The sequence below is a fragment of the Typha latifolia genome, chromosome 5 (genome assembly GCF_019914945.1).
Source record: "Typha latifolia isolate L0001 chromosome 5, TyphaL0001v2, whole genome shotgun sequence".
NCBI lineage: Eukaryota > Viridiplantae > Streptophyta > Magnoliopsida > Poales > Typhaceae > Typha > Typha latifolia.
The window spans coordinates 12,100,095-12,113,072 of record NC_133090.1 but is presented as its reverse complement, the minus strand read 5'-3'; the positions used below and the strand labels follow the sequence as shown (position 1 = coordinate 12,113,072).

General features: G+C 34.6%; 2 protein-coding genes and 1 non-coding gene across 5 annotated transcripts; 1 reads left to right on the top strand and 2 right to left on the bottom strand.

The window, feature by feature from the left end:
- Positions 1-2,169: 2,169 nt before the first annotated feature.
- On the bottom strand, positions 2,170-2,242 carry TRNAE-CUC (transfer RNA glutamic acid (anticodon CUC)). Its single transcript has one exon. It is a non-coding gene; the product is annotated as a tRNA-Glu (tRNA).
- A 46-nt stretch (positions 2,243-2,288) lies between these two features.
- On the top strand, positions 2,289-3,899 carry LOC140789099 (uncharacterized). 3 transcript variants are annotated; one of them, XM_073138705.1, is made up of 2 exons: positions 2,289-2,449; positions 3,504-3,899. In XM_073138705.1, exon 2 carries the CDS (start codon positions 3,525-3,527, stop codon positions 3,690-3,692), a length of 168 nt encoding a protein of 55 aa, XP_072994806.1. In that variant the 5' UTR covers positions 2,289-2,449; positions 3,504-3,524; the 3' UTR covers positions 3,693-3,899. The 3 variants fall into 3 exon arrangements, with proteins under 3 accessions (XP_072994806.1, XP_072994807.1, XP_072994808.1); XM_073138706.1 differs by having other exon boundaries at positions 2,292-2,449; positions 3,514-3,899; XM_073138707.1 differs by having other exon boundaries at positions 2,447-2,581; positions 3,514-3,899.
- Positions 3,900-6,361: 2,462 nt separating this feature from the next.
- LOC140789400 (uncharacterized) lies at positions 6,362-7,303 on the bottom strand. The gene is made up of 3 exons (XM_073139087.1): positions 7,037-7,303; positions 6,749-6,871; positions 6,362-6,666 (listed from the first exon to the last, which is right to left on the bottom strand). Exons 1-3 carry the CDS (start codon positions 7,271-7,273, stop codon positions 6,463-6,465), a joined length of 564 nt encoding a protein of 187 aa, XP_072995188.1. The 5' UTR covers positions 7,274-7,303; the 3' UTR covers positions 6,362-6,462.
- Between the last annotated feature and the right edge of the window lie 5,675 nt (positions 7,304-12,978).

Sequence of the window (12,978 nt, the reverse complement as noted above, 5' to 3'; positions counted from 1 at the left end):
ATGTAAATAAAATCGGCACAAGTTCAGCTTTTAGTGTAATTATTTCTAAAAATTAACTAAACTACTAATATATACACTATATATATATATATATATATATATATATAATGATTCTTTGTAAATTACCTATTGATTCTGGACAAGAAAGTTGATTTGGATAGTGATGCAAACTGAAAGAAAATATTTAGAACTACTACAAAATCAAAAGTCATCTTAATTTTTTGTAACTATTTCAAATATAATTTAAGCTTTATTTATGTTCGGCTATTATAAATTATTAAAAAAAATTATGGCCATAGAGATTGGTGCTGCTTTTTTTTTTCTAATTAAAAAAGAAACTAGAGTTACTCTTCTTTTGGCTGAAGTATTTGCAAAAGACTTCTTGCTGCTAGATTCAAAGTCCAGCAGAGTGATCCTCTAGCCAGTGCTATAAACTCAATTATTTTTCTTCACTTCAAAATATATGCCGTTTGCCCAAATCTTCTTCTTCTCGAGAAGATTTTATGCTGTCAGTTTAACACCTTTAACGTTTTCATGTGAAACAAAAGTATCTCCTGACCAAATTGAATAAGAATCATGTGAATACCTTCAAGGCCTTCATTTTCCCTTTAAACTGAATAATTATATCATTATTATATCATTCATATCCTCACATATGAATAATTATCTTTCAACTTTTACATTCTTTTAATATCTCAAATGTACCTCAACTTAATTAGCTTTAACCTAAAAATAGTAGCCGATAGAATTGCTAATATTTCATTACTTGTGAAAATTAAAAAGAAAACTGAAAACCTAAAATACCTTTATTTGATTTTAATTTTAGTTCATTTTTTCATTTTAACCGTCGTCAAAAAAATTAGTCAATAATATTAAAAGTTATTTTGCATATATAGTTAATTTAACTTATCGAGATGATAATAATTTATTTGTACTAATATAAAATTTTATCATTCTACCTCTGTATGTTATTTTTAATATCTTAAAAATATATTTAAAAAAAGAAAAAGAAATAGGGTGTTTATGAAAATTTTACCCTTTTCTCAGTCTAAGGTAAATACCAAGCAACCACTTGAATGAGACAATGGACGAAGGGAGCAAAAGGAACAGCTAAACTTTGTTTTGGTTGGCACCTTATCTATTCAAGTGGGTCCCATCGCATCCCACCCCATGTTGGCCTATTGGAGCTAAGCTTCCCGGTGGGCGCCACGCCATTCGGCTTGTTCCTTAGAACATGGCGACCTTGATGAAGCCCAGACCCAATTGCCAAATTGGTTTCCATTTTTGGATGGTCGGAGTCGGATAGCGTAGTGATGTTAACGAAGCAAGTGCAGTGAGAATAGTATGCTTATAAGAAAAGGATAACTTTGTCATCTATTCTAGGTATAGTCGCCATTGCCCTATCTATTTCTCTGATACGTTGATATCTATCAATTTTCATAGATAGGGTCGAATAAAGAGACTCTCATAAGACCCCCAATAGTGATACATGAGTCAAATGAAGCTAATTGGATAGCTATGGATAAGTAGATTAGGATTCCTCTTAAGCATGTATCTAATGTAATCAAGCCTTAAATCAAACTTTTTATATAATATGTATATATCGAGCCTAATTAAGCCGACTCATGAAGCTTTAACTCTTAATCAGCCTAAGATATTTTTTTGAGAGAAATTTGCAAATAATACACTATTTTGCCTATTTGTAGTTTACACGTGATATTTTTAACATTTATAACTCGAGCCTTATGATTTTATAAAGTACTTTAAGAAAATACCATACTAATGAATTAAGTTTAATATTTAGCTGAATTTAATCTGCTCTTTTGACTTTTAGATTTTGTCTAAGGAGCTAGATTTAGTCTTATTATGCACTAAAAAAAGAAGAATGAAAAGGATAGATGTATTATTAATATTTTAGCAAAGAATATTTGGCGGTGGACAGAATATTTCTATCTGCCATAATAGGACTAGTGTCAATCTTATACAGAGAGTTTCCTATAAATATTTGGTAAAAATATAAAACTTAATTTATAAATATTAGAAATATAGAGTGTAAATCATAAATAGTTAAAAACGTAGGGTGCTAAATGCAAATTTTATTATTATTATTATTATTATTTTCTTTTAAAGAATACATTTAGAATGAAAAAGAAAAAGAAATAAAAAAGATTCCGTTGCCGGGACTTGAACCCGGGTCTTTCGGGTGAGAGCCGAATATCCTAACCAACTAGACTACAACGGAAGGTGTTTAATTGGATTTAAGAGCTATTTTAGATATCTATTATTCTAATATCCATTTCGGCCCCCGCTCCATGTTGCGTTTGACCGAATCTCGAAGCTTCTCCCCTCTTCTTCTCCGGCCCCGATACAGAGAAAGCAGCACCAGTCGATCAAAAGGGGCGAGGTGGCGCACAGAACCCTCCTATCTCTTCAAGAAGCAAAGGCGTAGGTAAGCTTCAAAAGTCGTGGTGAAACGGATTCGTCGTTCTCTCATTTGCTTCGATCTATTTTTTTCGTCATGAGCGACGACGGTTGCTGATCCCTTGTTCAGTAATTTTTTTTGCATCTGTCGAAGCCATTGGTTAGCGTTTAAATTTCCTATTCCCTTATTCTTTCTTTTTTCCTAAATCAAAGAGACTGAACGAAATTGGTCAAAGTTCCGATTTTTGAATTGATTGTGAAACATGATTCTGAACAGGGTAGCGCAAAACTATCAAATTGAAAGGTATAGATAGTGGGATTCTTGCAACATAATGCAGTGACTTGTATGGCATATGCATGAGTAGGAATCTGATGGGATTTGGAGGAATAAATTATGAGAAAAGAAGAGTGGAGAAGTAGGATTACAATCTAATCTTTTCGGATCCATACAAAACCTATAAGATGACAACCAGCTTAAACTCTTTGATTGATTGTAATTCTTAAGGCTAGCTGAAACCAACTAGTATCTGTTCATTCATATCCGAGGAGTTTCTAACACACTGTCTTAAGTTACTCATCATAAAACCAACACAATAGTGCCACTCTGATTTAACTCATTTATTTGAGTGCCTCATTCCTCTTCCATTCAAATTTGTGATGTTTACTTACGCCATTATATATTTCCAATTTCAACAGTTAATTCACCACAGACTATTTCTGAAGGTACAATGATATCTGTGGTTTTATATGTAAAAGAAAGTTTCAAAAACTTCCACCTTGTGAAGGTGGAAGTATAAACTTGAGTTCTATTGCAGCAAAGCCTTCAGCGTTAATTTCATTGTCAGTCATGGCCTGGTAAGAGGAGTTTAAATTTTATAGTTTCGGGCTTTCTGCAATTTTGACTTTTGCTGGTCTCAGTGAATTTAGATAACTAAGAAATTTTCAGATCTGCACCATTTCATGGCCGCCACATACTCCTTAGCCTAAAACTCAGATTGGGTTTCATATTTGCTCCTTATTGCCGACTATGAACTTTGCATGGAGGTATTCTGATGAAGCAACTAATTACTTCTTCTCTCAAGTTTCTTGCAGAGCAGCTGATAATGGGGATAATCAGGAGCAGCTTCTCATTTTTGTTGGGAACTGGTTGTGGCATATACGTTGCTCAGAATTACAACGTCCCCAATATAAAGAAGCTCATAAATACATGGATGTTTGTGGCAAAGCACCTTGAAGAAACTTACAGAAAGCCAAAGAAAGATGAAGACTAGTACTTGATATTTCCATTCTTGTGCCTGATCTGAATTAAAGAAGGCTGACTATAGCTAAGCGGATAGGTGCGGCGATCAATTTTTTGACCCATAGTTCTTATGATTGAATTATTATCTCATTTTTATTTTCTTTGGTGCTATATGTGAACTTACTTTTTTGAGAAAAATATATTTGAGCTTACTTGCTAAGCTACTTAATTCATACAACTGTTTGATCTTTATGCTCTTTTATCTGCTGAGAACATTGAGAGGCAATAGGAGTCGCACATATGGTCCCCATTCTCAATCTAAGGAACTTCCTTAATACTGACCCTGTAAAAGTGTCTTTACGTGTGCTAATCTTTAGCATGTTCTTCGTCACTTGATTCTAGTTACTCTCTGATACTTCTACGCTGTATGATTCGATATGATTAGTACTTTTTGTGGTTAGATTCCATTCTTGGAGGACTGATTCTGAAAATCTACACAGAATCTCAACATATTTTAAAACCCTATTTACTAATTGAAATACCTAGTCCAACCTATCAAGTTTGGCTGCGATTATATTTTCATTAATCATGCATAAAGTAACATGATCTTTAGATACAGAAAGAATGATCTTTGTGATGGGCTAAAAGCCTAAGTGGGTGTTTCCTAGCATATCTTCTTGCAGCTTGTCAAAATTAGCATCCATAGGTTCACTTTGTTGCTCATAGGGTGTCTTTTGCTTATGACTTTCTACATAAAAAGGGAAAAACAAGATAGGAAAGCGAGATTACTATTCAAGTTGATGACTCCATTGCTTCCACCTGAAGGCTTCACCTTGTAGGTGGCCAACTTGCAAAAAAGTTGTGTTTGTGCAAATTGAATAACATTTTTTTTTCATTGTGTAGCCTATGTAATCTTTGACTTATGCTAGTCTTGTTTAGAAAATTGATAAAAAAGGATCAAGAAAGCTCTCTGAGTCTTCTCACTAGCTTTCAGTATATATAGATTCCTAATTGCGTTTGCAACTTGTGGTATTTCTTTAGTTTGATTAAAGATACTCTTTATAATTCAAAAGTTCGTAGATGGGACAATAAAGCCGATTCTTATCGATACTTATAGGTTAGACAACTAAGACAAAATCGTAGCAATTTGCATTAATGGAGAGGGTAGTCATCCTTAGAGGCCAACAAGGAGCCAGGTGGCCACAAACCCTAGAGAGCCTCCATGCATGGCTTCCTTAAAGACACTATTATAGCCTTTACAACCTTTGCCTAAAGTAAGATTCCATGAGATCAACTCTCTGCAGTTATGGATGAGATCAACTCTCTGCAGCTCCATAACATTATTGAGGAATAAGACTTATTGTTGATGTCATTCTTTTCTAAAGCCAATGGTATGTGGAAAGGCACCCTGTCCCAGTGGAAGGATTCACATACATGTATACATGATGGGCTAAATTTAGTAATTGCAAAGATAGGCTCCTAGAAGTTGAGTGCAATTATTTTCTATATGAGATACATATTAGTATTTAAAAAATACGCACGAGAGTCCAATCTTGCAATTATTAAAATTTTTTGATGCAAATATCTCCAATATGGCATTTATGAGAGTATCAATTGACTGGATTTTGTTATTGGATACAAAATTTTCTTTTTCTTTCCTTTGGATTAATTTCTAACGCAAGTTCATGCATGAGAATTTATGTAGCGGTTTTAAGTTTGACCCTCTCGATTAGTTAATTCCGATATCTCACTCTCGGGGGACGAAAAAAGTCAAACGATAATCCTTTTTTTATTTAACGTCAAATAATTATTTTACTCTTAATTTTTTTTCTATCTTTTCTATAAAATAAGATTAAAATAATTTATAACTAAAAATCAACGGTATAATTATTCGAAGGTTTTATATAATTATGAGGGTCAATATGCCGTGAAAACTAAATGTTGGTGTTTTAGGAAAGATGGGCATAAATTATCTCTGTGTAATTATTCTTTAAAAGCATAAGTTAGAGATAACTTCCCAAAGTGTTATTAGAAAAATCCAATTTTTTTGGGCTTAATTATACCTTACTGCAGTGTACACTTATTTTGCACCTTTACCCACTAGACTTTTAAAAAACTACATTAGATACCGTTAACAAATGTCTTAAAATTTATTTTTTATTCTTATATAGTTAGAGAAAAAAAATTTAGATTTTATTAGCTATAGATGAAAAATTACCTATCTTACTATTAGACAACATTGATTAGAGATCATAAGAATAACTCTTAATTTATAATAGCAAAACACATGGTCAAGTGAGACTGGTTTGAAATTATTATTACTCCTACTAAAAATGAAGAAATAGGACGAGACAAAAACCTTTTTAGTTCAGTTTATCTAAGAATTATTTTTAAATTTTTATAATCATAATTTAGTCTATCTGCAAATCATAACTTTTAAATAACGGAAGGCTAATAGATATATTTAATTGTAGATCTTCAAATTTTGAAGAAGGTATTTATATGGTTTTATAGCATAGGAAAGTGGTAGAAGGGCAAAGTGGCTTTTCTTTTCCTTAGATTCCTTCGACCTCCAAATCGCATGAACCAACGTGTTACGACTTATGACCCGTGAATCCGTTGACTTTTTTGGGTGGACCCACTGACTTCCACTAAAATTAATTGATAGCGATTCCAAGAGTAACGTCAACTCGAAACATGTTGAAAAAACACTGAGCTTTTCTCCAACCACACTTCATTGTATGGAAGCTAATAACAACAGAAGACAATTAAAGCGCGCTCTCTCTCCCTCTCTATAACTTTTAAGAGAGAAGATTCATGGAGACGACATCAGCAAAGTTAGCCCACAAGTTCTCCTCTTCCTGCATTTGCCAGCACCACTCGTCGTATCCGCCGCCGTTTACGCCGCCGCCGCTCTCCGCTGCCTCTCCTTCGCCCTCTCCGTTCCTTGCGAACCGACCTTTTACTCGCGGTCGGCTATCCGCCAACGTCTTCCTGCACGCGTACTGGAGGAATAGACATAGAAGTAAGAAACCCAAATGCTTTTGAATCGATTTTTGACGATTTTTAGGGAGAGAGGATACGGACAGTGATCTTTCTGTGGAAATTTCGTTGGATTCGCTTGCTCCGATACCGCTCGATCCTCTCCTTCCTCTCCTCCGCGTTGTAGCGAGTTGCTCTCTCGGAAGAAGCCGGCAAAGTGTTCGTGCTCTGTTATCAAAGCCAAAGATTAGATTCTTACAGCGGAAAAGGAATCAAAATGTGATTAGTTTTTGAGAAGTAAAAGGTAAAGTTTCAATCTTTCCATCCCAAAAAGCGAACCAAAATGGGATTTTGGGAGATGGGTCGGTGGAAAGGAGGAGACTTTCTGTGTACCTGCAGGAGGTCGCCGGAGCTAAAGACACCCCTCACGGGGTCGGAGTTAGAGTCGCAGGAAGAGGAGGAAGGAGAAGAAGAGGAGGAGGAGAATAATGGGTTGCTTTGGAGATGGTAGGAAGGCGGAGAAGAGGTGTGGCGATAAGGGAAGGAGAGATCGGCGTCGGAGTAGCCATGAATGGTCTCGTTCAGGTGAAGGGCGTAATCGCTATAGGAGGAAGAGGAAGAATGGAACATGGCGATGGAAGTAGCTGTGGGTGAGGAAGGAGAGGGGGGCAGGGTGGAAGAATTTATTGGGGTCGGACTTCGGAGAGAGGGGTAATTATATGCCCACAACCAATCATCATAGAATGACATGGAGGATGACGTGGCACACGACAAGAGTTGACCACTGTCGGGGCCCACCGCATGAGTGGGCCCGGAATCTTGGATGGGCGGCGACCCACAAGGGATTTGATGGGGATTACAGGTTGAGTGGTTTCCCCTGGTCCCGTTTTCAGATTTTTGGAGAATTATATTGTATTTTAATGCAAGTGGGAAAAAAAAATCTATAATAAATTTTCTTTTTGAAAAAATTAATAATGAAATAAGAGAAAAAATAATGATATACATTGTTGAATTACCTCACCTCCCTCTTCCACCGCTCTACTTTCTTCTCACTCGTAGCCTCGGAGGACTTTGTATGTTTTACTCATATAGTCTTCCGCTTTCGGTCTCATTCTCTAGGATTTCTCTCTTTATTTTTTATAACTCATGATTCATCTACGGTATAATTAGTAGTGCTCTACCTCTCTCCATAGTGTTGCTATATAGATAAATGCCATCGGGGGTTCTTTGGCCCCCACGGATGTTTGCTTCCACCTGTTTCTAGTGGTTCTATGAAGGTGGGTTTTGGCAACTCTTAGCCAATGTCAGCTCTGCCTATATCTTCTTTTTTGTGGATGTTTGTGCTTTTTTTGTATTTTCTTTATAGTAGTATTGTTGTTATTGTATGAAAATTCTTCTATAGCTTTTCAAGTTACGTCCTATTATGTATCTTCAACTTTTGGATCACAATGGAGTCACAAGCTAACCTTAGGTCTTTTGCACCAACATACCCTTTTAAGGTTATGTTTTTTTGTTGCATTTTATCTTTGTCTTTGCGCTTCACACTCTACTTTCATTGTTGTGTTGTTTACTATTATAATGTCAAAGGGTGTCACCCTATCTATCTACTCTATTTGTGTATCAAGTCATTATTCAATGAAAGAAATATGTGCATATCGAATTTCTCTTAAAACAAAAATGATTGATTGATTACCTAAAGCCTTGTTTGGTTTAAGACTAAACTTCGAACTTGATTAGTTAGTCTTAATTTTTTGAAAAGTAAACTTGATTAGATATGAAAAAGATAAAAATATATTTGATTACTGAATCAGTTTAGGGGGTCTCTGAACCAGCTTAGGAAGGTCTGTAAACTTTTGTATCAACTTTATATTTGGCACGGTACCTAAGCAAATCCTATGTATATATATATAATTAGTTCATTTGTTAAAATTTTACAAACCATTGAATGAGACTAGTGTTTAAAGTATGAATATTAAAACTGTTGCCTTGGACAAATATAAGCTTTTGATCAACTTAATTATCTAACATGATATCGAAGTTTAAGCATCTAAGTTCTAAGTATCTTTCTAAAATTAGGTTAGTCGGGGTTGGGATTAGTAACGGACTTATGCTGAATGCAGATGAACTACAAAAATATAAAAGAATGCATATACATAGATGAATAAAAAATAAATAAATATTGAAGTGGCCCAGCGAATGAGTCCACCACCCGTCTCTTTAGTATCAAACTGTCTTCGACACTTGGATAGAAGCTTGAACCCTGAAGCAAGGTACCCACGAACCATTTGGGTGAGCTGGGAGCCTAAGCAAACTAATAAGGGGTCGAAAATCTTTACAAAAAATTTATAATACATTGTTCTTATCAGTATTTTATATGTAACAATTTTTCTAAAAAAATTTAGTCATACTTAATTGAACCTCTCAGCATTTCTTTTAAAATTTTCTAAATAAAATGCTAATAATGTTAGCATTTTTATTTTATTAACTTACAAATATAAATGTTGAACTTATTAACATTTTTATTTAAAAATAAAATATTGATTTTATCAATGTTTTATTGTTTTATTTATAGCTACATTGAAACATAACTATTCTAATATTAAGTTTGAGGATAGTTAAAAAGAATAATTGAGACAGGACTTGCTTGTTGGTCAAAACCTAACTGCTCCATCAACTCAAGGACAACATTTGTAAGAGTCAACTCGTTGACTTTAATTCGATCTGACAGGAGTACTTTAGTCAACCACCTAAAGAGACGAGGGAATGCCCAAACCACCGACTACCCAGAAAATTCTTGTTAATGGGCTGCGAACGATCTACTCTTCCTCCTTGTGGTAGTCAACTGGGTGTTCGGATAACGAGGTTCTAATAAAATTAAGCTTGACAAAAACTTTGAATCATTATCCAACTCAATTTCTTAAGCTATTAGATGAAGACTCAAAAATCTATATCCACTCTTCTTGGCATCCAATCTACTATTCTTGATTAAGCTTTTATCTCAAAATTTATTTTTTGATTGAATTATTAGCTCTGATAACTATTGTTAGAGACTTGGAGGGGTCACATACTGTATATTGTGCTTAATTTCTCTTTCGATCACCGACCAACATTTTGTCCGATAGTGCGAGTAGAAGCCCTAGAGATTTTGAATTTTTAAATTTCTACAAGGTGAACTGTTTTTATTTGTAAATAGTTTTTTTAACTCTCCTATTAGCAAAATAAATCTTTGAATACTATACATCTTTTTTTTTTTAAATATATATATAATTTCACATTAAATAAGCGAGTGAGTTCGTCTGCAATGTCCAATTCAGAGGACCAATGTGGAAATCATTCAGCCAGACAATACTAAGTTGGCTTATCACTACTTATCCAGCAGTATCCCATACCCCTATTCTCCATGCTTGCTTTTAGACTACCTAAGCTATTCCACTTCCATTTGACCACTACTTCAACAAGAAGAAAGGAGTCTCCACCACTATCCCCCCATCAACCAAAAGAGAGGAGTTCCATCAACTAGCATCAAGTGTTTATAGTTTGATATATAAATATCAACATGATTTATGGTATTCTTTTCTCGCTTCTAGTTACACTTCACTAATCAAAGGTTAAGTAATTTTGCAACATGTGATATTCAAAAAGACAGCTCCAAAGAGACATCATCTATCATTCTGGGCGGCCACATGATTTCTCTTTTGAACATTCCTGCCTGCACGAGCACAACATATGTATCGTAAAAGCGATCTGGATATCGATGTTGTTTTCGATCGATGCTGTCTCAATAGTTGATTGGTTTTGCAAAGCAAACAGCAGCAGTGTTCAGAGGTTGATCATCATCTCCTATTTCTCTACAGTCTCCATGAACACCACCACTTGCAGGCCAATTACAGAGTTACATATCGCGTTTGATGTTACATGACAGCGCAAGATCACCAACTTTGAAGTGGGAATGGCCAACCAACATGATAAAGTCCATGAGCACTAGCAACATAATTGCACCGAAGAACTATTTGACTCCTTTCAGGCAACAATATGAAGATCATACTTGGAGAAAGAGCTTAATTTGTGGCCTGCAGAAAGCATTACATTGATGTTGTAGTTGTTAAAACAATACAGATTTCATTTGTTGTTCTTGTTCTTCCTTCTATGGACTCTTGTAAATTTAGGCTATCGTTGCATTAGATCAACTTGGAAAATATACTAATAAGTAGGCTTTTGGTAATGCCTCTATAGTCCTCAGTTTTGGTACTGAAGCCTGAAGGTGTAATTTGTTGGCAAGCTGCTTGAATGGATAGACTGCAGCATATCTATTGAAAGTGGTCAGGAACTAGGAGATGACAGTGACAATAGGATGAAAAAGAACTTCTTTTCTCTTCCAGTGGTATAAACACTAGTAAATGCAATTACTGGTGTCTATTCCCTGTAGAAGATAATCTTATTTTCTCCCCTCCCCTAACATCCTGTCTCTGTGTGTCTTGATTTTGAGAGTTTGCGAAGGCAATGATTGCGAACCTTCTAGTTTCTTCATCTTTTCATAACAAAGAGTTTCTCATGGCGACGTTTCAGTACTATATGACGAAGCTCGACTAATTCATGTCTCCTTGAATTCCTTCAGGAGCCCAAAGGTACACTTTACTTTGACACAAACTTCAAAATTGAATGCAAAATTTGAGCACAATACCCAGAGTATCGATCGAGTCGTGTAAAATAATGATGCTGTTAAATTTTAACTACTTAATTATGTGTCAATCACTTCTAAGCAATCTTAGTGCCTTAGTGGTGCTTCAATTCTTACATCCATGGCCCAGGTAAGTACTGAGACAGTTCTTGCTGACTTGAATTGTCCATAATTACACAGGGCTGCAACTGTCAGTCAAATGAGTAAAAGTTCGATTTTTATTCAGAAAAATTGGGATTTTAATGCATGGTCACACATAACACCAGAAGTTGATGATTCCATAATCATAACAGCATATCTTAATCATCAGAGAAAAGCTTTGCAACCTTACAGTCATAGAAATATCTCACTCAAAATATATGCCATCTGTTCAAAGGATTGCGACAAAAAAGACTCCTTTGTTGAGTTGGAGATCAACAGAGATTGCATTTCATATACCCTTATGTGCGTTATAACTCAGTGATAATACTTGCGAAGCATAAGGTTTAGCCTTCTATCTTAATCATCTCACTCGACTCCACCAATATACATTTCGACTGCATCAGTTAAAGCTCCTTTTACTTAAATAAATAAATAATATAATATGTAATACATATGACTAATATGACTTTTAAATTAAGATCCATGTTCATAATATTTCTATATTAGTTCATATACCTTCACAATAGAATCAAGTTTTATTTCAAGCTTGATTAAATTTAAGGTTGATTAGACTTGAGCTCGAAATTAAAATTATTTTAATTTAATCTTAATTTTAAAATTATGCTAAAAATTTATTGGGAAAAAATAACTTGCTTAATTTTCAGTTCCATGGCCTCCAATTACGACATGAACAGGAATATAAGATAACAAGAGCCATGATGTTGTATTACAATTCTAATGTTGGGAAGCATGGAACGTTTTGGGGGCAAACACGAGAGGTTGAAAGATCGAAAAAAATATATAGTTACTGTTCAGTAATTAACTACATGTCTATGAACTCTGGTATCCTCTACTTGTAATCGTTTGTGAGAAGAAACTAGGTCCTATTTTGGATTACTTCTTGGGCTCCTCTGTTAATGGAATTGCCACCTAAGAAATCACTGAAAATTACTGATTGAGTTAGCTCAGGATCAATCATAACTCAAAATTAGTTTGTTACGAATGGATCGTTCTAAATTAGTTTGTTACGAATAGATCATTCTAACGTCTGCTCTGATACTAATATTATTAACCAGATCTAGAATGATTCGGACGTAAAAAAAAATTATGAAAATTTAGGAGGTAGCCTCGTGAGTAAGGATTCTAATGACTCTAATTTCACCTAAATTGGAGTTCAGAATAAAAGATTAAAAATAAAAGAGTGGAGATAGGTCAGAAAAGTAGAACGATAAAATATTCGATGTTGCGACGGTCGTCTAGGGTTTAGAAGGTTGAGATATTTCTACGACTATGATTTATTCTTAGAAAGATAAAAGCGATCTAAAGATAAAATACGAAAATAACTTGGCTAAATTCATATTTCTTCCATTCAATTCTATTCAATTCTTATTATCAAAACATGCCCACTTCTATTTATAGAAGTAAAAATTTTTAGTGAATCGAATCCACATGCAGATTATTTAATTTATTTTAAATTTAAATAATAAGATAAAGCTAACTAATTTAGACTAAATCA

Coding starts and splice junctions, on each gene's coding strand:
- LOC140789400 (XM_073139087.1), bottom strand. CDS start 7,273: ATGTTCCATTCTTCCTCTTCCTCCTATAGCGATTACGCCCTTCACCTG. Junction 6,872..7,036: donor GCTCCGGCGACCTCCTGCAG/GTACACAGAAAG, acceptor CTTTGATAACAG/AGCACGAACACTTTGCCGGC. Junction 6,667..6,748: donor ATTTCCACAGAAAGATCACT/GTCCGTATCCTC, acceptor CTATTCCTCCAG/TACGCGTGCAGGAAGACGTT.
- LOC140789099 (XM_073138705.1), top strand. CDS start 3,525: ATGGGGATAATCAGGAGCAGCTTCTCATTTTTGTTGGGAACTGGTTGT.